This window comes from Plectropomus leopardus, chromosome 9, assembly GCF_008729295.1.
Source record: "Plectropomus leopardus isolate mb chromosome 9, YSFRI_Pleo_2.0, whole genome shotgun sequence".
Taxonomy (NCBI): domain Eukaryota; kingdom Metazoa; phylum Chordata; class Actinopteri; order Perciformes; family Serranidae; genus Plectropomus; species Plectropomus leopardus.
In genome coordinates, this window is record NC_056471.1 from 29,662,750 (window position 1) to 29,685,261 (window position 22,512).

Here is a 22,512-nt window from a genome sequence, read left to right on the forward strand (position 1 = left end):
AGCACGTTTCAGCAATAAGACAATTCAAATGTGCTCTACGTAAAACATCAAAAGCACTGAGACAAAGTGCTCAAGAAACATGTTTAAATACAGCAAAAAAGTCATTTAAGAGCTAGATATTGTAAAATAAAAACAACCTGAAATATGACAAGGATAAAAATACAAAAATAAAAGTTACAGTGCAGTGTAAAAATAAAAATAAATATTTAATTTATTAAAAGGCAAAAAAAAGCAGAAAAAAAAGACGTGATTAAAACAACTGAGAGGTGCAGGAGGACCTGCAGTTTTTTCTGGGAGATATGTGGTAATTCAAAACTGAGTGCTGCTTCTCCATGTTTAATTTTGACTCTGGGGACACAAAGCAGCATTAAAATCCAGCAATCCTCAGTTCCCCTCTGGCAGCAAGGCAAGTGAAAAAGTGCACAGAAAACGCCTCTCCGTGCTTTTTGCAAGTCCACTCCTCATTTGGTCGTTACTGCCAAATCTCATCTCAGTGACTTGTCCCAGGTTGGTTTATTTATATGGAAGTGAGCTCGCTACGGGTGTAATGGGAACGATACACCGAAGCCCCTTTCTGCATAAAGACCCCATTAACACCCACTAACATCTGGCTTTTGTATTTAATCTGCATTCACGACCTAAACATCATTCTTATGTGTTCTCCTCTAATCTGTCTCTATGGTGCTGCCTCTCTCTATGAATCTGTCACATACTTGTCAATGATACCTGCTAAAGACTAATGCATCTGAAAAAGAAGGGTTAATATGTAACCTGTGAAGAAGACTGACCCGACTTAATAATTTACAATTATGCTCTAAATCACAGTTAGGCCATAAAGGCTGTCCTCTTCTTCGTCTTTGTTTGTTGTTTCTGGAGTTCAGTGGACCCTCTCTCTGCAGAAAAACACATCCAAAAAAGTGAGCTTAGACTAGCGTAGCTCCTACTGGCCCAGTTTTTCCTTCAGGGGCGAGTGAGGAATGTGAGTAAACATAAAACCTCTGTGACTTCACTGTGTTATAGACGAACCAACTTCCTGGGCACCTGACAGGTCACAGAAAATCCACCAATGAGAGACAAAAAACCGTCCCACCAGCTTCAACAAAACCTCCCTCAGTGCCTTCAGTTAGGAATAGGAGTAAGACGACATCAGCTGGATTAAGTTCACTTATTTTAAAAATGACAAAGCCATGGCTATTTGTATGTGGGGGACTGTGAAGGTATGTAGCTGCGGCATAACACTGTCTACTCAGGAGTAAATCATCAGTTTGTCTTTTCGGGGAAACTCGGGGTAACAGACAGAGCAAATGTCACATGTAAACAGAAGCCATACTCAGGATTTCTTTTGTTTGTCTGTTTAGAATATGCAAACTTCTGGTTAAAACATATATTTTTTAAAATATCAGAAATGGATTCAGCATCCTCAATAACCTCCAAAAGCGCCCATTAAATGTCAAAATCGGCTGAGCAGTTGCTGATGTACTGTCAATATATGTAATTAATGCAATAAAAAAAAATAATAATTTTAATAATTATATATATATATATATTATATAAATACAATTAGAATCAATTCTTATTATTAAATAATTGTTGTGACTCTTCATTTTTTTTTCCTGAGACAAGCTGTCTTAGCATGGACATCAGTTTTCAAGCATCATTTCTCTCCACTTATATATTCGCGGTTTGGAGGCACGGATCAGGTACTGACGCACCTGTTTGTCCAGGTGAGGCTGCCGTAGGAAGGTGTCCAAGATGGCAGACTGTTTGCGCATGCGGGGAACAGCTCGATAGTGACAGCATTAACCCCCTGCAGCCAAACACTCTTGTAAAAAAAAACAAAACAAAACACAAATTGGTTCATGAAACATTGTCACTATGCAGGAAATGAAGTGAAATGGCATTTATGCAACGTAAATGCCATAGCCTTATGCTAACAACGTTAGCATGTTGCATACTTGCGGGACACGTGACTTGCAGAAGACAGCTGTTTTGTCTATGATCGTTGATGGTTATTATTGAGCTGAGTTTTGTACTTTTGTTGAAGATCATGTTTCGAGGACGTTGGGAGATGTTTGTGTTCACGTCAGATCACCCTGAAGTTTAAGGGAAAAGATCATGGTTTTGACTTAGAAGCTAACTTTACATAATGTGTGACTGGAGATCAGGAAAGTGTGAAACTCCAGCTTACTAAGTCAAGTTTCACCTAACAGACGATTTAATAATTTGACAGTTGTTCCAAGAGATCCATGTAACTGTGATGTTATCCATGGTATGTATGCCTGACAGATTTTGACAATTTATTGGACTGTTGTGCATGTGATGACTCAAACAATGAAATTATGACCACATGTTTTGGAGGGTACAGATGTTGAACTGAGAAACAACATAATCAGCAAGATGTATTCAGTTGGTAATTGTTCAAACTGTTGACAATTGTAGTATTTGCTGTAAGATGTGCTGTTTGCAATTTGCTGGAAGGAATGAGAAAGTGTCCAGTGGTTCAGAGGTTTGCATGTTATTTTGAGAATATTAATTCCCATTAGAGAAATGAGCCAAAGGGATATAGAAAAACTGTAAAGATGATGAGTAAATGTGTGTAAAGGGTGTACAATGCTGATGGTCGTTGTTTAACTTGGAGGTTTTACTTGCTGCATGTGGTTCACACTGACAGTCGTCGTTGTTGTTGTTGTTTGACTCGGAGGTGTGTCTTTGTGTCTTTTCCAGCTCATGACCTTTGGCTTCTTCCTGTGTGTGGACGCCTTCCTGTACGTCTTCACCCTGCTCCCACTCAGGGTGCTGCTGGCCGTGCTCCGCCTCCTCACCCTGCCGTGCTGTGGCTTCAGGTAAGAGCCAGAAACATGTGTATTAAAAGAAACACTAAAATTAAAACCTGCATACAATGTAAGATATAATCACACAACAGCATGTAAGCCTGAGGTATAAATCTGGACTACAGTGACATTTTGATGTTTTGGCTGCACAGTTACAGTTTAACCGATATCTTCTGGCAACTGATTATTATGATATTTTATTTATTTATTTATTTTAAAATGAACAAAATAATGATATTTTGTTTCAGTATTTTGAGAAAAAGCTTTCAACTTCCTGAGTGAACTTAAATCAGAACTTTCACTTGAAACAAATACAAACATTAATGCAATCACATTCAACAAAATGATCTAAATTGCAGCTTGACCTGTGGCTGGAACTGAAACTAAAGGCAATTTCCCCTCAGGGATCAATAAAGTATTTCTGATTCTGATTCTGATTCTGAATGTTATTACAGCCCTGTGAGTACGGTAAAAAAAAAAAAATCTGTGTGTGTGTGTGTGTGTGTGTGTGTGTTATTAGTTTTTTAAAATTCTGTTTTTAAATATGTAAATGCTACAATCTTCAGTTGAATCTAAACTTTTTGAGAGCATTTACAGAACATAAATCTGAATAAAAGAAAAACATCTAAATATGTATTTTGGACATTGTCTTTCCACTCATCTGAAAGTAGACATGGAAGCAAAGTAGCCCCAAATGTCAAAACTGAGTAGAGCATGAAAAACTGTTTTCACCTTTAGCGTCTCACTGAAGTTGATTTATTTATTTATTTATTTATTTTTCATTTATTAGATCTAGAAAATGCATTAAATTTCCAAATCTAAGTGATGAGTCTCACCTTGTTTGTGTTGCACAGGGTTCAATGTGGCTCAACTCTGACCTGTAACAAGGCGAGAGATATGAGTATTGTAGTTGAGTACTAATTGTCCTCATTTCTTGATATATGATATAACTTGATATTGCACGGCTGTCACTGAGCGTTAGCAAAGAAGTAGACGGTGAAGATGCTTATGTTTTTATAAAGATAGCCTCTATATCCTCAACTTGTGAGTTTGTTACAGCCCTAAAGAAAAAATAAATAAAATACGATGCAATACAATAAAATAAGGAAATGACCTAAAACTGCTTTCTCACAAAATAACTTTAAAAATAAAATAATGACAATTATAAATACATGTCTGGACATTTTCCCCAAGCTTTAAAAAAAAAAAAAAAAAAGTCTAAATCTTTGAAATTTAATGTGTTTTGGGTTTTTTTTCTTTTTGTTTTTTTTTTCTTTTCAGTTCTGACCAAAGAGGCGTTTGACGTTATGATTCATCATTAAGTGTGCAGCCCTACTACACATGTACATGGAGCTGAATCGTTCATACATACACATGTATACATCATGCAGGAGGACTTTATATGTTACATCTAAGGAGGCACATTATTCTTGTTGGTATATGAGCACAGTTTGTCTTGAAGTAATGCAACATTTACTGTCTTTTGTTGTGTTTTCTACAGCCACTCTGTAGGAGCAAAATCTTGCACCAAAAGGTTTTTTAAGAAATGTTTGCGTTGTTTAACAACTGGTTGCTACATTTAAAAGCAAATGTCCACATTCTGTGCATTGTTGAAAAATGCTAAAATGTGAAAAAGGCATAATACTGCTGTTTATTACAGTAATATGTCATCAGTTCATGACTTTTGTTTGCGGGTTTCCTTGAAAACAATCAACATATACTATAGTTTTGGACATAGCAGCTGTTTTTATCTTTAGCATGAACCAAAAATAAGACTTTAAGATGTTCCTGTAAAGGTTTCCATCACTTCTTGTACATCAGCTGTCAAGGTTTATCTTATTATTGGTCTACCTCTTACCAGCATTATGTTGCTGTCTTTTTCTACATATTAATAACTTTAAGGTTGATAGATTTTATTCAACAGGTCTGGAAAGTCCAGAAGTTAACTTGCAAAGGTTGGTTTATACAAAAGAATTTTACAGTTGTTTTACTTTAACTATATTGTCGACTAAAAGTATGTAAAACAGAGAAGAAAAAAGCTGTGGTGGAACGTATCTACTTTTATCCAAGTATTATACTTAAGTACAATTTTGAAGTGCTATTTTATACTTCCTCATGTCATTTTCAGTCAGCCAGTACCTTTATTTATATAGCACCTTTAAAAACACAGATTACAAAGCGCTCTGACAAACAAAGCAAAGCAGAGGCAATAAACCCCAGAGCTGATAAAACAATTGAAGTTAGTCAATAATGCTGGAAAAAAGACCAGACAAGAGTTAATGTTGACGTAAACAGGAGATTAGAGACTGAAAAATACAGTAACAAAATAATATAGTAAACACAGACATTAATAATATTAATAATTTTAAGCAAGATCAGGATAGAATAAAAAGAAAAGTTAAAAGGTATCATAAAAAGACAAACTACAAAATAAAATCAAATACTGCAATGCTGGAGTCAAATACTGCATTTCTTTTACACTTTTTTACTACATTTAATGAACAACTTAAGTTTCTAGTTGCTTTGTGTATTATAGGTTCAGGTACCCAGCAGTATGTGAAGTAATGAAAATCAGCTTCACTTTTACCAGCTGCAACATTAATGTGATGAGCACATAAGTGCATCAGTGATTGAAATCAAGTAAAATATATAATTCTGAAATGGGCCATTCTGCATAATGAGTATTTATACATTTGGTACTTTAAGTTTGTATTAATGCTAATACTTTTGTACTTTTGCTATGAAGATTGTAATTGCAGGACTTCTACTTGTAGTAAAATATATTTGCATGGTACTGCTGCTTATAAAAGTATAAGATCTGAATACTTCTTTCACTACTAAAAAGCAGTGCAGTAATCATACAGCTTCATATGTATCTGAACCCCCCTCAATGGGCACTTCCTGTCCTCCTGCTCACCTCACCCTCTGTCTGATTCTTCCCCCGCCTTCCTCCCCCCCTGCAGGGCGCGCACATGCCCCTACTGCAGAAGAAGCAGGTACGCTCCCTAAAGCCCATCGAGGCTTAGTAAATGTTATCACTGTCCTGAGCTGGCCTCCACATCCATTCACCAGTTTCTCTTCATCTCCATTGTGTCTGTAGCTTGGCTCCTCTCGTCACGTTTCCATTCCCCGAGTCAGAGCAGCCGAATTGGTTCCCCATATGTCTGGGTTTTGTTTTTTTGTTTTTTTATTTTCGAGGAAGGTTTGCTGAGAGTGCATGCTCATTCTCACAGTTGCTTGTCAGTGATACGGCTTCACAAACCTTAACTGGAGGGCTGCTTACTGTACAGCTCCTCTGGAACAGTTTGGGGCTCATTTCTCTTGTTTAAGTTAAGTTGTTGTTAAGGAAGGAAAAACTCTGCTGATTCACCTTCCGGCACAGATCCCCCCAGCTGCTCTGCAGGTTGCAGGTTTGCTTCTCTAACAAGGTTTTGTACCAGAAACCTGGTGCAGAGTCTTAATGCCTGTCAGGCTGATACAGTATGAATGGCACATCGTGGTTGCTGCTTAGAATGCAGTACATAGCTGACTGCACTCAAACATACATAATGTGTGTTATGGAGATAATGCTTGTAGAATAGAAATACTGAAGGCTGCTTTGTGCGGGCTACGCTACCAGCTGGCTGCAGCAGCTTTGCCTCCAGAGAGCCAGCGTGTTGCACATGTCGAGGACAAGATGCATCAGCACCACAAACACATGAAGCTACACAGGTTCTAAAGGGAAGTGTAATGCTGTTAATCTGTTATTCAGCAGCAAACTGACAGAAAATAAAATAATGTTGATGATTGTTGTTTGAGTCAGTCAAGGCCTGCAGTGCGGTTCTGGGAGGCCTGCCGACCGCTTTCTAATTTGCAATCAAAATTAATGGATTTACACTGATAATTTTTTTTGTAATTTGAATGAAAATAAGGCTCCAAAAAGCATTGAGATACAGTTTGTTTATTTAAAACAAAAAGTACCAAAGGAGGATTGGGCTTAACCGCCGAGTGTCCTCAAATCCATCCATCTCAAATTTTATGTTCCATATAATCCTGCATGAAATATCTTTAGGTTTTAGACTTTTAAGGACTAAAAGAGCTGTCTTTCCATGTCTTATTTTGTTTGACCACTAGTCTAAGACTGTTTAGTGATTTACAATCTAAAAACATTTCAGTTAATTGATAAAAGTAGATTCACTGATTATCAAAATAATCAGGAGCTGCAGCTTTACTATTGGTGCCCTCATATATTTTTAGAATTTTTTTTTAAGACTTAATCTCACTTTTGTGTTAATATTGCTGGTATAATGATATTTATTATTCTATTCTGCAACCCATTCATTTCAGACCTCACTCCTTAATCTTCTGCAATAATAAACATTGCCCCACAGCACTAAACATTTATTTATTTATTGTAAATTCTTGTACATTGAGCAATAAACAAAAAATTTACATCAGCTGGAAAAAAAACCTAAATGTTAATCGGTAGGAGCTGTTTCTCTTAAATTTTGAGCTATGCCTTTTTTACATGCATGGCTCAAGATGTGACCACTGGATGGAGCCGTAGCTTCAGAAAAACAAACCATGAGAACGCTTCAATATTGTAGAGACACTTGCCTGATACTGGTCAGTACAGCTACAGAGTACATCTCAGTGCTGTCCTTTGTCATGTGTAAAGATATTTGAGAAAACAATATGGCTTAATGGGTTTTGTGTGAGCTCACCTCATCAGTGTAAATCCTGGAAATCTTTAATAAATTCACTGTTTTCGAACTCTGACTAGTCAGTTACGAATTCAATCATCGTCTATTATGCTTTGGACAAAACGGCCCAGATGTTCATCTCATCCCGTTCTCTTCACAGCTTTGTGCTCAGCTGCCCACAATTCAGAAGACACTTGATTAAGCTCATTTGCAAATCTTGCCAAACTCAGGCCATGTTCTCCTCTCCTCCAGCTTAGTCAGCTCCTAAAATAGTTCACATCTCCTCACCCTCCAGCACCCCTCTGATCCACCTCAAACATGATTTCTTTTCCTCTTATGTTTTAAAGAAGTGTAACGGGGTGAGGAGTAGCCCTGTTGTTGTGATGCAAGTCTAATCAGCAGCCGGTGAGATAATGAAGGTAACAATGGCTGTTAGAGTAGCTCACTGTTGTCCTGCCATGTCTTGTGCTCGAGTGAGTTAGTCCACTATTAGTCTGTGTGGTTCATAGTGATTTGGTGGGAAATTGTTACCTGTAGGAGAGGGTTCAACTTGTATAGTATCGTAACATGTATTTTTCAACCTGGACCATATTCTTCATGTTTTTGTGTTTAAGTGACTAAAGAGAACAGCAGTTTTTGTATTTCGTACAGTATTTAGCGAGACCACTGCAGCCACAAAACATGTTGCAATGTAACCACTAGGGGCAATATGCACGATGAATGTACGTCCACAATAAGTTCTTGGTTTTGCAACTGACAGGTTCAGATTAGGGATGCACAATAACATCGGCACGTCCTCGGTGTCAGCGTATATTTGCTATAAAATGAAAAATCAGAATTGGCCAACATGCTGTTATCATAAACTGACATTTTTTTTAATTTTTGACAAAGTGAATATGTGCAAAACATTAGTTGATTTGTTCCCTTATTTTGCACAATGAATAAACATCACATACATTGAGAAATATTGTATTTTCTGACTCCACCTGCTGGTGGGCCATCATAGTAAGAGTAAGCATGATATCATGTTAATTCAATACAGAAGAGAACGATGATCACTAAAATTAATTGGGGAAAAAGTGTATATATATTGATATTTAGGTTATAGGCCAAATGAGTTGTTATAAATCGGCATGTGGGATATCAGCAAAAAATACAAAATTGTGCACCCCTAGCTCAGATTGTTACTCCAAATGTCTGACATAATAGAGGAAACTCTACAGAGATAGATTTCTTTTTTGTTAAAGAGTAAGATTATTTTTGTTTAAAGTAATACTTTACAAATAACCATTTGTAAATCAGTTATCCATGCCATGTTAAATTGAATTGCCACCACACAAAACGGCAAACATATTGATTGATTTCTTGGCTGATCGGGAACTACATTTAACAACAGCAAAACTATATCAAAATGTCCCTTTGTAACTCATCCAGTATAAACCGAGTCTCATTTATCCAGTTGTATGCTCAGTGCTTCTGAAACACATACATTTTCAAGAGAAAAATCTTAGTTTGTATACACATGTTTTTATATGGTTTTGCTGATGTTAAATGTGGCTACCAAACAATCAATAACTCAATACGATCACTGTTTTCCACAGAGACCAAAAACTTTCTTCACAAATTACAATTTTATTAAAGTATTCCTTTAACCATAAACAGCCCTGAAATTGCTATCACCTTGCTCTCCAGACACCATTTAAATAAACACTAACTTTATCATCATAAAACACAATAAATTCAAAGAGGACAGAAACAAAATCAACTCACACAAGCCATCTTGGTTCATCTTTCCACTGTTCCAACAATCAACAGCTCTGGCTTAAATAAACCCTTAATTTACACAGTTAAAAGTGAAATTATGCTGCCTCTTTTCATGCTAAAATTACTGTTGTTTTTTTTTTTTTTAAAGGAGGTCTGGCAGATGTGGCGTTGATGATTTCGGGGCTGTGTCTGCTTAAACAAAAAGGACCTTGCTCTTTAACAAAAAGGTCTTTCTCAGTAGAAATCCTTTCCATAATGTTTTCAGACACTTAAAAAATATAAAAGCACTTTTAGTGGACAGAAACTGACAGTACACATATGCCCCAAGTGGTTACATTGCAGCCTGTTTTGTAGCTGCCAGCTGCATTTCTGTCGCTCAAATCTGGACCAATTCGAAAAATTGTTGTTCCCATCAGTCACTTGGATACAAAAACATGGGAAAGTATGGTCCAGGTTGAAAAATACAAGATTTATCCTCCAAGAGAGAGAGATGGCTGTTATTTAGTAAAAAGATACTGTAGTCTTTGTGGTGATGTGTTAAAATAAACACTATAAATCTGCTGGTTATATGTCATATCTGCAGGTAGAAGGGACCTTTCCTGTATGAAAATCATAATGGTTGTAAATGTTGAAGTCATGATTTTTGGTCCGTAAGACGCCTGTGTGGTGAGTGGATGAATATATTCGTCTTGCTGCAGTGGACACACAGTCCAGTCACACAGCTGACATGTAAAATATGCAGGGTGTCGCAGAGTTAAGCTCTCTCTGGCTCTTCACGGTTATCCCTGTCATAGTAAATACTAAATAACGGTCCTATGGATTTGTCAACCCTCCTCTTAACATGCTCTCAAGCTTCCACTGCTAACCATTGCAATTAATTATCAAAGCTGCACATGTTTTAGACACACATTAGACGACATGCTCTGCTGTTCTGGCAGTGTGTGACAGCTTAGCCTGTGTGTTTTCTCCTGTTAATTTTGCATTTCAAACATTTCTGTCCAAAATGCTGCACACATTTTGGGTACAAAATTGAAATATTATACATTCTAACACATGTGAATATCTGTTGGTGAGCTGTAGTCTGTTTGTTAGATAAGAACAACAAAGATTTTAATCTTCACAAGAGCAGAGGCACTGAACAAAAACAGACACATATTAAAGGAGATAAATGTTATGAATGAGATCAGTTTTTGCACAAAGGAGATATTAAATTTAATATGCCATATTGGGGTTTTTTTTTTTTGGTATCACTACTTGAAGTCTTTTCTTTCTGTGGGATATCTCATTTCAAACAGAAGATAATTATTTTCCCCTGTTTGTGTTGACCTACTGTGTCCTCTTCGGAGTTTTCATAACTATCAGTAATCAGAAATGTTGCATCATGGTCATACTTTAAGTTGGTAAAATGTGTGTTTGTCAGCATGCTGGTGTGTTACATCTGCATAAAAACACATTTTATTGTCATTTAGGAAATATGATGAGCAGCAGCGTATACACCACTTATGGATGTACTGCACTATCAGCTTGCATGTTTGTAATCAAGTGCGCAAAAATGCTCTGAAATGTATAAAGTGTGTTTTTTAATTCAATATAGACCCTTTAACTTGATGTCTCTGTGTGTTTTGTGTGTGGTCAGTGGGTCTCGGCTGCTGCAGCCAGCGCAGGTATGCGACATGCTGAAGGGTCTGATCCTGGTGCTGTGCTTCTCCATGATGCATTATGTCGACTACTCCATGATGTATCACCTGATCAGAGGACAGTCTGTCATCAAACTCTACATCATCTACAACATGTTGGAGGTACCACATGTTTTACACGCTCTCATCTGAAATTTGGTGGTAAAATGCAATAAATGCATGCGTTTTTTTTAACATGGGTGGATTCAAACCTTCAAGTGCATTCAGTTTTTTCTGTTGTGTGTATGTGCAGTTTCTTGCATATCATATACTGGATTTAAGTGTTCACATAGTAGATTTATAAATCTGGCCACTGATGCAATGGTGAAAAAAAAGAAAAAAAAGTTTGTGTAATCAAAGTCAGAAAATTTTAAGTGCCCAGCTCCATTTTTTCACCCAATAGTACAGTACCAGTGTTTTACCTTCAAAGTGGAGAAGGCTTTTCAAAATCTAAGAAATACCTTGAAATTTCCAGAAAATTCTTAATGTGGCAAGAAGGTAAAGATGCTACTCATGTCAGACTGCACATTTGATGTTCATGTCATGTTTTGTGTTTTTTATATCGACACTGTCCCTGGAATAAAGGATGTGTTTTGGTTGGTTGGTTGACTGATTGATTTATTGATGTAGTTTGAATCCACTTTAATTTGATATAATTGTGATATTTGTTGTTATGAACAGTGATTTAGCTTGACTTTTCACTAGATAATTGTATAAAAATATAAATGAAATGGTGTGCTCTTATCCCAAAAGAGATCAAAACAAAACCCAACTACCAAAAATATATTCAGTTGCGCTGGGATTTTCAGAGCTCATTTTGAGATTGTTGCAGCCTGAAATGCCTGAATACACGGCAGTTATTCTTAAAAAAATTACCAATGCATGTTTTTTTTTGCAATGATGTTGCAGGGTCAAGTACAAATTGCAGAAATGTTTGGTATCACAGATTCTGAGCATTCAGTGTATCTCACAAAATTAGAATCTGTTGTGGGGGGCAGTACCAACTGTTTGCTGTTTGACACAGTGCTGAAGGACTGTCCCCATAAGCACCTCTCCTCCTTTTATTTTGCCACTTGGGCAGAACCCTGCAGCAGTGGTTAACGTCCCACACCAAGCTGTTAACATTAACACCAAAACGGCTTGACTGTATTGTTGAACTTAATAACCGTTTGGTAACATTAGCCGGGTGATGCTAACAGGTAGCCCTGTCATTATGTGTTTATGACTTTGTCCCAGGCACAGAGCTGTGCTGTCAGAGCAGCAGTTTCATGACAAACAGGAAGAGAGGGGGGCTGAGCGAATCAGTACACTGCGCAAAGCTTAACATTGAAATAAGATTTTATCTGTTTTAAATAGTCAAATGTGTGGTAAAGTTGTGATGAATTTGTAACATTGAGAAGTCCAGGAGGGACTGAATGGTAAAAACATGATCATGTAGTTAAAAGATAGAAGAAATGAACCAAACGTCTGCCATTATTAATACATTATGATGTTATCTGTTATTCCTCTGTAAGGTGGCTGACCGCCTCTTCTCCTCCTTCGGCCAAGACATCCTGGACGCTCTCTACTGGACGGCGACAGAACCCAAAGAACGGAAAAGAGACAGTATAGGAGTCATTCCTCATTTCTTGATGGCTGTCTTTTACGTCTGTATCCTTCTTGTTCAGCTTCACAGCAGAAGTATGAATGTTGTGATTGATGTTCGGCGTCTCTTTGCTCTGTGTTTGTGACAGATGACATTCAGTCACAGTCTCATGAAATGCTCTGAACTATTTCTCAGAGATTTGTGAGCTGTGACCACTGTAAAAGATAAATGAAGCCTTTAAGTGCAGCATCTCTTGGCCGACAGACAGCAGAATTAAATTTGTTTGGATTTTTTTCCAACAAGACTGACAGAGAAGAACAATAAGGCAAAATTGTATTAAGCTCTCCTTAGAAGAGAATCTGAACCAGCAAAAATCAGTACTTTGTTTTTGTATATATTGCTTCCTTGAGCTTACAGTAGGTGATGTTTGATTGATCTTTCTAAAGTATATAGATGATTATAATATATGTCACAAGAAAACCATGACTGCTGTATGGTATGTCTAACTATTAAGATTTGTTCCTTTAATGAAGTTTTAATGGAGTTTTAGTTGGTGCTGAAATGCTTTTTAAATCAGTTGTTTTCCTGAGTGGATGTTGATCAGTCCTTCATGCCATCCTCATCATGGTTCAGGCCTCCACGCTCAACGTCGCCTTCAACTCACACAACAAGTCCCTGCTCACCATCATGATGTCCAACAACGTCAGTACACACACACACACACACACACACACACACACACACACACACACACGCACAAATACATGTAGATAAGAATTTGTATGCAACCCAACGTATAGTAGGAAAAAAATGTCCTTGGTGTGATTGTTTAAGCAGCTGCACTCAAAACAAATACATACACACATTTTACATTTTCCTTAAATAATTTGTATGCATCCCAGAAAAATATAACTTGGCACATCGGTGATGAAACGTTAATGTCACAGCTGCAATATGATTGTTTGTTTTGTAATTTCTGGATCATAAATGCTGCATTTCTTTCTTTCTTTCTTCTCCTGTTGTCTCAAACACAGTTTGTGGAGATCAAAGGAAGTGTGTTCAAGAAATTTGAGAAGAACAACTTATTCCAGATGTCCAACAGTGGTAAGATAATCAAAGTCGAATAAGAAATCACACATTTAATACTGAATTTTAAGAACTGAAAAAAGCAAGAGAGCCAAAGAAGCACTCATATGCTTTAATTTGTTTCCAGAACTGGTCAAATTATTGCTCCTTGTATTGTTTAACTTCTTATGTGATGTTTTCAATCTGCATGGACTTACATTAATTAATTAAATACTTGGAAAACTATTTGTAGAGACTGAGCGTCTCACATCTCACATGATAATATATGATTATCGTTTGCTCCTTGAGCTCTTTGTTGCTGCTGAGTGAACAAAAGGGAAAGCTTAGCATCAAAAGAATATTTCCTACAATCAAGTATTCTTTGTCAGCTCTGATCTTTCTCTTCAGAAGAATTGTCAATGTGTCTGTTTTAACCTTTTTTTTTTGCTCTGATATCTTTTTATATTCAATCCCTTGGTGATAGAGCTGCAACAGTTGTTTGATTAAAGGTCTAGTGTGTAGGATTTAGTGGCATCTATCTGTCTATCAAGCGCCAACCACCAGAGCTGAAAAATGAAGCCAGTGCTAAAGTGCCAAAACCCTTCAGTTCTTTGAAAGGCCACTTGAGGCTGGCACAAGAGGCAAGTCACTTCCTGTAGACCCCTGTTTAAAAAAGCCCAAATTACAGCAGGTACAAAATAATGGGGTTTTTTTTGTCTCTAAAGCTAATTTCAACATTCAACATCAACTGTACGGGAGGTAAATAAAAAAAAAACAAACTCACCCATTTATATTTTATAAAATCTTATAGTTACACATATTTAAGGGCCTCTCGTCCAAATATGGTCACTTCTGGCTGCAAAAAACAAGGGTGGCGATGGCTGAAATGCCGAACTTAGAAAATCAAGGCTTTGAAACGGGAGTCCACAAACCAATGGATGACGTCACAATGACCATTTCCATTATTTTAACAGTCTGTGGTTGCAAGAGAAAGCTATGGTAGCCGACACAGAGTAGTGTAAATGGCCAGTGTTTGGTCTTTGTGTTTTGGGCTACTGTAGAAACAATATGGAGGTCTCTGAAAAACAGTTCTTATTTTTATTTTTAGCTGAGGATAAACTAATGAAAACATCCTTATTGATAGTTTATTCCATTACTGCCAACATATGCCCCTAAATCCTACACACTGGACCTTTAATTGATAGAAAATCTATATTTTGATAACCAATTAGGATATCACTAACTTGTGAAGATGGAATATATTTGTGGTATGCACTGTTGTTCAGACAAAAACAAGCAGTTTAAAGATCTCATACTGTGTTTTCATAAAATAGCACAAGTGTTTATTTTGAAAGGAGTTTCTGTTGGACAGATGTACAGTATGATGCAGTCTATAGATTTTTATTGAAACGATAGTAAGCATTAAACTGTGATGGTGAACATTTAAAAGAAGGAACAAAAGTGAAACGGTTAATTTCTCTTTTTTGTGTGCAAGCATTAATGCATCTATTCATTTGGCTTTGATAGTCAGAATACAGAGAAATTAAATGTATTGTGCATTTTGCTCCTGATCTCCCGAGGCAGCGTGTTTTTGTCTCAGTCAGTCTTGTTGTATACTAATGACAGCAGACGACAATAAGCCTTAATCAGCTGCCATTTCCCTCTCGCTGTTCACTCACATCACGGAAGATTGGAGCTGAGCGTGCTCCTAACTAGCTCGGTATAATCAGCTCAGATAATGGCGTGCTAAACATTTACATCCGTGCCTTTAAACTATAGTAGATAGATGTTTATGCATGCCGTACTGCAATAGGAATAAAAGACAATGAAGCCGTGATGTGCTGCTTACAATGATTTTCTTTTTAGCAAAGTGCCCTACAGTAAAACAGACAGATCTCATTTAAATTATTCTAAAACACAGAAATACCGTACAAGGGAAGCACATGTCGGTGAATGAAATGTTGCTGCAGTTGTGTCCTACATGTTGTTTCCTAACAAAGTTGTACTAGGTTTGAGACTTTTTTTTTGTCCTGCAGATATCAAGGAGCGGTTCACCAGTTACGTTCTCCTGCTCATCGTTTGTCTCAGGAACATGGAGCAGTTCTCATGGAACCCAGGTAATCATACTGTAGTTAAAGAGATTCTCCACTGATTTTTAACCAAATTTGTATCAGTACACACACACACACACACACACACACACATATATCTATATATATACAGTATATATATACACGGGGCAGCTGTGGCTCAGTGGTTTGATCCATGGCTCCTCCAGGCAACATGTCGAAGTATCCTTGGGCAAGATGCTGAACCCCAAATTGCTCTTGATGCTGCGTCATCGGAGTGTGAGTGTGTGTGAATGGTTACTGGGAGGCAAGCGCTACTGAAAGTGCTTTGAGTGGTCAAAAGACTAGAAAAACACTATACAAGCGTAGTCCATGTACCATTCCATTTATATACGTACATACAGTATATAGTGTGGATGGTATATTTAAAGGAACAATGACAAACTTTCCTTCATCTAACCAGTGCCCAGATGACGCAAATGAATGCATAAGATGTCATCTGGTCATGTTTCGCTGGTTCTCGGGGACGTAACTTGAAGACCCGCCCCCCACTTTCTCTCTTTCTCAAACTGACACCAGATACGATCAAATATAAAACAAGATAATGTTACTGCACTGCCTATTTCTCAGCTAAAATATATTTAGAAACAAACTTTAGGTTTGTGTTTAGCTGTTATAGTGGTTGTTTATCAAAAGGAAGTGGGCGCCATACTGCTTCTGCACAGTGAAAATGGAGGTTGAAAAAACGGAGACTAAACAGTAAAACTAAGCAGTGCTGATCAAATATAAACCAAGATTCTGTTACTGAGGTGCATATTTTTGCCGTAAATGTTTTCAGAAACATGTTATAGTTTACCATTTCACAATATTTTTTTGCTAGCTGGTGGCTATTTTTTCAAATGAACGAGAATGCATCACGTCACCCATCAGCGTGAGCGTTAAGTGGTCTGTTGCGACGCAGTGCATTCTGGTAGTTGTAGGTTTTCTACACAGTGAACAAATGCCAATGCCATAGCCCTTTTCTCTGTTTTCTCTTTCAAAAGTATTTGTGTCTTTCTACTGTAGACACAACCTAATTTTATGTGAGGACTCTCTTTTTATCTGTGGAAAACTTATTTAAATAGATTATTTCATATTATTGTAAATACAAACACACAACTACAGTTTGTTTTCTCTCAAAAGCTGAATATTTGAAAACTTGCTGTATGTTGTGAGTCACATTTCCCCCCTCGTTACAGCGGTCGCTGCTTGTCATGTTAAAAATTCATAAAAATACGCTGAGCAGATTTTTTCCTGCGGTTTTGTTTTTGTTTGACCCACTGCAACACCTTGGGGATCTTTCTCACTCCCAACAAACAGTGAATGAGACGGAGCAGAGTGAAGCATGAGAGCTGGGTGTTTCTGTGTGACAGCCGTCTGAAAACACTCAGCTCCTCCTGTCAGTCTCAAAGCCCAACACACAGTAGATGACAGACGTGGCCTGTCAGCTGAAATCATAACACTGATGTGCTAATACTCGCATCGCCACGGCCTTCTGCTGCTATAGGTGCACAAATTACTTATCTACCACAGTGCATTAGTGGTGCCTGACTTTGTTTACATTATACAGAGCCAAAGCACCTGCTCTCAGCTAATTACCTGCTAAACACTTTTCATAGTTAAAATGGATGAAATGAGAGCTCGAGCCGTTTTGCTCATTAAGTATTTACAAACTGCCAGAAGCCACAGGGTCGTATATTGTGCAGACTGCGTATGGAGTATGCTGGTAAAGAAATATATGTTCATATCATTTGCAAAGTCATGCATTGAATTGTGAGTGCAATTACATTACTTAAAGCTACACTAATCAATATTTTTTTATTAACAATATATCAAATGACTAACCCAGTGTTTAAACTGCAAGCTTATCAGACGCGTTCTTCACTCTAATGTCTCACACAGCAGATACCCTCTCAATTTAATCAATGCAGCCGTCTGCACCGGCTCCGACTCATGTCTCAGCTTTGTCTTCTAGGTGTAAATGCAACCATAAGCCTTTATTTATGCTGGACTTATAATTTTTTTGATGATACATTTGTAAAGGTTGATGTCCAGCAAAAAGGCACTGAAATATATATTTAGCTTCATTTTGCAACCTACAACACAAAGCAGAGTGTGCTGTTTCTGGACAGATTCAGAGAGCAGCACACTCTGCGTCGTTTGTTATCCTACTCTCCCTTAATTTTTGCTCACATAGACTGTAAATAAAGATGGATGATGCATCCCCACTTACCCTCACTATGCTTAAGTGAAGCTAAAAAATCTCTGTCCCAATCACTAACATGTAGGGCGGGCTTTATGACATTGGTTTGTGGACTGCTATTTTGAGGCCTCAAGAGCAGCAATTCGGCCGTTGCTATCTTGTTTTTTTGCAGCCAGAAGTAACCATATTTGGATGAGAGGCCCTTAAATATGCGTAACTTTAAGTCTCAGTATAATGTTAACTGGTGAGTTATATTAAAATTCCCCTCCTGTACAGTTGTGATGAATGTTAAAATTGACACAGGCGTCTACAGGACTCGACTCACTTCTGGAGCCAGCCTCAAGTGACCATTAGAGGAACTGCGGTTTTTGTTGATTTCATTTTCATCCCTGGAGGTTGCCGCTTGTTCATCTTCCAGTCTTGCAGTTCCTCTCAGTTAATTGTTTTGGTTTAACAGCTCTATACTTTACTTGTTTTGGTTCAGTCTCACAGCCAGATATTTCCCTCAGCAGTGAAAAACAAGCTAAAAGCAAAATCATGTAGACCAAAACATGACTCCAAATTATGCTAATGTTATTTTGTGTGCTGACTGTGTAAAAAAGTATAATCATCTCAAATCTATCAGTACAGAATTTAGACAACATCCAGGGAAGGATTGGTCTTAAATTTGGATAAAAATGATTTCTATACAACACATCACCTTTCTTTTGCCATTATTCTTCCCTCAGACCACCTGTGGGTGTTGATGCCGGACGTCCTCATGGTCGTCATCTCTGAAGTTGCCGTTGACATCATTAAACATGCGTTCATCACAAAATTCAACGACATCACTGCCGATGTAAGAACCAAACCTGATGCTAATTATTTCTATCATAGTCTTGTACTCACTCAGTATGTGCATACTATAATAATGTGTCTGTGGTCTGTTGGTCTCTCCTTATTAAGACTTGTTTGCTGCCACTCTCCATTATTGTTCTTGTGTCTTTCCCAGGTGTACAGTGAGTACAGAGCCAGTTTGGCTTTCGATCTTGTCAGCAGTCGACAGAAGAATGTAAGCAATACTCTCATTATAATTGCATAAACAGCACTGAGCCTACGCAGCTAATCAATGCAGTTTTGTTGAGTGCTGTAATGTGTGCTTGTCTGTCACTGTGTAGGCCTACACAGACTACAGTGACTCAGTGGCCAGAAGGATGGGCTTCATCCCTCTGCCTTTGGCTGTTCTGGTAAGAGATGCTGCACTATTATTGTTCAGGCACAAACACAAGAAGAGAGTTAATCATCGCTGCATAAACTTAACATAAACTTAACATAAACTCGCTAAAAACTTGTACTTAATGCCTCTGCCTGTTGGTTCTCACCTATTTTTTTAAAATTTAATTTGCATTTTCAAGCCAGAATCTTCATTTATTCTGCTTTTTTATGTTTCAACAGCTGATCCGTGTGGTAATGAGTTCGGTGAAGGTGCAGGGAGCTCTTTCATACTCGTGTGTGTTCCTCTTTTATCTTGGGTAAGTCTGTTATATATTACACGTCATTGCACAATTTTAAAATGGATTGCCCTGCTGAGCATCCAAAATTGATGGGAGCTGTTATTCCTCACATTACTTTACATGTTACACTAAACATGCAATTTTAATTTTATATATGCTGCATGTCTTTAATGTGACTGCAAAAAGAGTAGCTCAAGAGTAGATTCATCCATCCATCCATTTTGCATCACCACAGTCGCCGTGCTAAACTGCCTGTCCATCTCACGCGCCATTCTACTCTCACTCATAAACAAGACCCTGAGATACTTGAACTCCTTTGCTTGAGACAGCAATCCCCCCCCGGTCTGCCACTCCACAGGCACCGTACCCGACCTCCACGCGACACTGAAAAGCCGTGTCAGTCAAGACAGCCTAACAATGTTCAGAGCCTTATGCATTTCAGGGCGACTCTCATCCACACCTGGCGCCTTGCCGCCGGGAAGCTTTTTGACTACCTCAGCAACCTCTGCCAGGGTTATGGACGAAGGTTCCTCCGAGTCTCCAGACTCTGCCTCCTTCACAGAAGATGTGACAGCAGGGTTCAGGAGATCCTCATCATGTTCCTTCCACTGCTCAACAATATCCTTAGTTTGGGTCAGCAGTCTTCCTCCCCTGCTGAGGACAGCCTGAGACAAGCCCTGCTTTCCTTTCCGGAGACGTCTCACAGTTTCCCAGAACTTCCTTGAGCCCGACCGAAAGTCCTCCTCCTCCATGGCCTCCCCGAACTCCTCCCAGTTTTAGCTTTGGCAACCGCCTCAGCTGCAGCCCTTCTGGCCAACCTGTACCTGTCTGCTGCTTCAGGAGACCCCCGGGCCAATAAAGCCAGAAAGGCCTTCTTCAGGCTGACGGCCTCCTTCACCACTGGTGTCCACCAGCGGGTCCTTCGGTTGCCCCATGAGAGGAACCAACGACCTTCTCACCACAGATTCTAGCAGCCGCCTCCACAATGGAGGTTTTGATCAAGGACCACTCTGATTCCATGGCTGCGGTCAAAAACTTCAAATAATTTCCTTTCCTAACCACTTTTCCTTAACCTCCAGAGAAAATGTCCTGAGGTCAAGGAAAGATATGAATCAGAATTAATAAGGACTTAGGAAAAAACGAAAACAGCGTTTAGAGAATCCTACTGCACTTCTCCTCGGCTCTGTAATCATGTGACGGCGGGTGTTACTGACGTGGTCTACTGTGATGAAACTACAGCGTTCACATGATGGACAACAAAAAGCACATTGGTTTTTATTATTTGTGTTTTCTTTTAGAAACTTCATTTGTTGGCTTCTTCAAGTCCTTTGTAATGTGGATCTTAAAAAGTGCGCCATAAATTCTGAGTATTAATATCATGATCATAACTATATTTATTATTTTAAATATTATTGTTATCGTTATTATCTTAACTACTACTTCACCCTGTGCATTCTCACCATGTTGCTTAATACATGTTTTAACGGCTAAACAGGGAAAACCTGGTGAAAAGTAGCTGAGATGAGAATTAAAATAAGGAGTAATAAAGGCTCCCAGTCACAGAAGTGAAATGTAACGTTGTCACATGAGATGGCTGCTCACCCTCCTCTTCCCATCACGAATCCTTACATGATTTCATGAAAATAATGAATATGAAAATATGTATGATGTGTTAGATCCGCTACTGTACATATAAGCATTCTTACGTTTGACTGTGGATCTGTGATTTAATAAAACAGCTGATTCCCCAAATAGTGGCCGCTGTCACGCATCACTTTAAAGTTGCCGCTGCAAAGAATTGTGGGATGGATTCTCTCCTTTCCTTTGGTAAAGGATGCTCCAGTGTATGCTATGCTGCAGGAGATTATAAAGAAAGCATTGACGCACCTTTCCTTAATATTAGGAGAATTTGAACATCTCTTGTCATGACAGCGGCTCAGGTACTTCCAGTTCATCTCACTCAGTTAGGAGCCTTCCTAAGCAAAAAGAGGTATTCGACCGCAGCCCATGTCCCCAACCTCCTCCGGGATGCACGAAAATGTCCTCCAGAGGTGTGAGTTGAAGACCTGGTGAACAGGGGCCTCCGCCAGACGTTCCCAGTTCATCCTCACTACGTGTTTGGTACACTCAGCTCGAGTCAGCCTTGGGTGACATACCTGGAGCTAGCACTCCAGACAACACAGCTCCCAGGATCACAGGGACACGCAAATCCCTCCACTGTGTTAAGGTGGCGATTCCCCGGAGGTGTCAAGAGTAGATTTAAAGGATAAAACTGATTTTGGTTGTTCATGCACATTAGTCTGATGAAAAGATACGCTGCTATTCCCTCTTATTGAATTTCACAAGATTTAAAATTGAGTTGAAAGTCCATATTTCCATTTTTTTTATTTTGAAGCTGGATTCATTTAGCACTGTATCAGGGAAATTTAAATGTTTACATTATTAGTGTGTTAAATATACGCAGAGAGAGACATGCTTCCAGAGTCACAGCAACACATGCAGGCACTGTCATAAACACACACTGAGATTCAGAGACACACACAGTTACATAAGTATTGTGCCCTCACGTTCTCCCTGTGCCGAGCTGCTGATTGCCTCGCTCACTCTCATTTGCTGGATCCCATCGAGCTTGTACCATTGAAGAGTTTCCCTCAGGGTGAATACAATGTTGTCATCTCCAGTGCCATCTCTGGCCTTCCCCACCCCCTGATTTAAAAATAACTCTGGCTCGAACAGGCCGCCATGCCTTGGCAAAGACTCAGCTGTGCTGACGTGCTCTCAGTCCGAAACACCCTGTCGCAGCGAGCAGTGGTCCACAGAACCAAATGTGTCTGTCTCTCTCATATCACAGTGTCAGTGTTTGGGCCTTATAGCAGAGCCCAGAAATACAGAGGGATGGTGTACATCAAAATCCTGGTGTTATTAATGGGATGTGAACAGTGGCGATCAAAACCAGATGGTAGAGGAGATCGATTGTAACTGAGGCTCAAGTCCCAACTGTAATACCTTCGTTACACCCCAACACCGAAGAACAGCACGAAAGAAGGAATCGGCTGTTCAGTTAAAATAATAATCTTTATTATTTTTCCATATATTTTCATCAGA

At 38.6% G+C, this 22,512-nt stretch overlaps 1 protein-coding gene across 1 annotated transcript in view; it reads left to right on the forward strand.

Moving 5' to 3' along the window:
• The window catches only part of tapt1a (transmembrane anterior posterior transformation 1a), a 29,340-nt gene extending 8,189 nt beyond the window's left edge, over nt 1-21,151 (forward strand). The window contains 11 exon segments of the mRNA XM_042492900.1: nt 2,725-2,843; nt 10,914-11,076; nt 12,468-12,603; nt 13,143-13,240; nt 13,573-13,642; nt 15,640-15,720; nt 18,643-18,752; nt 18,906-18,965; nt 19,072-19,140; nt 19,349-19,425; nt 19,850-21,151. Coding sequence (XP_042348834.1) covers nt 2,725-2,843; nt 10,914-11,076; nt 12,468-12,603; nt 13,143-13,240; nt 13,573-13,642; nt 15,640-15,720; nt 18,643-18,752; nt 18,906-18,965; nt 19,072-19,140; nt 19,349-19,425; nt 19,850-20,132 — 1,266 coding nt within the window. The 3' untranslated portion in view covers nt 20,133-21,151.
• Nucleotides 21,152-22,512: the final 1,361 nt, after the last annotated feature.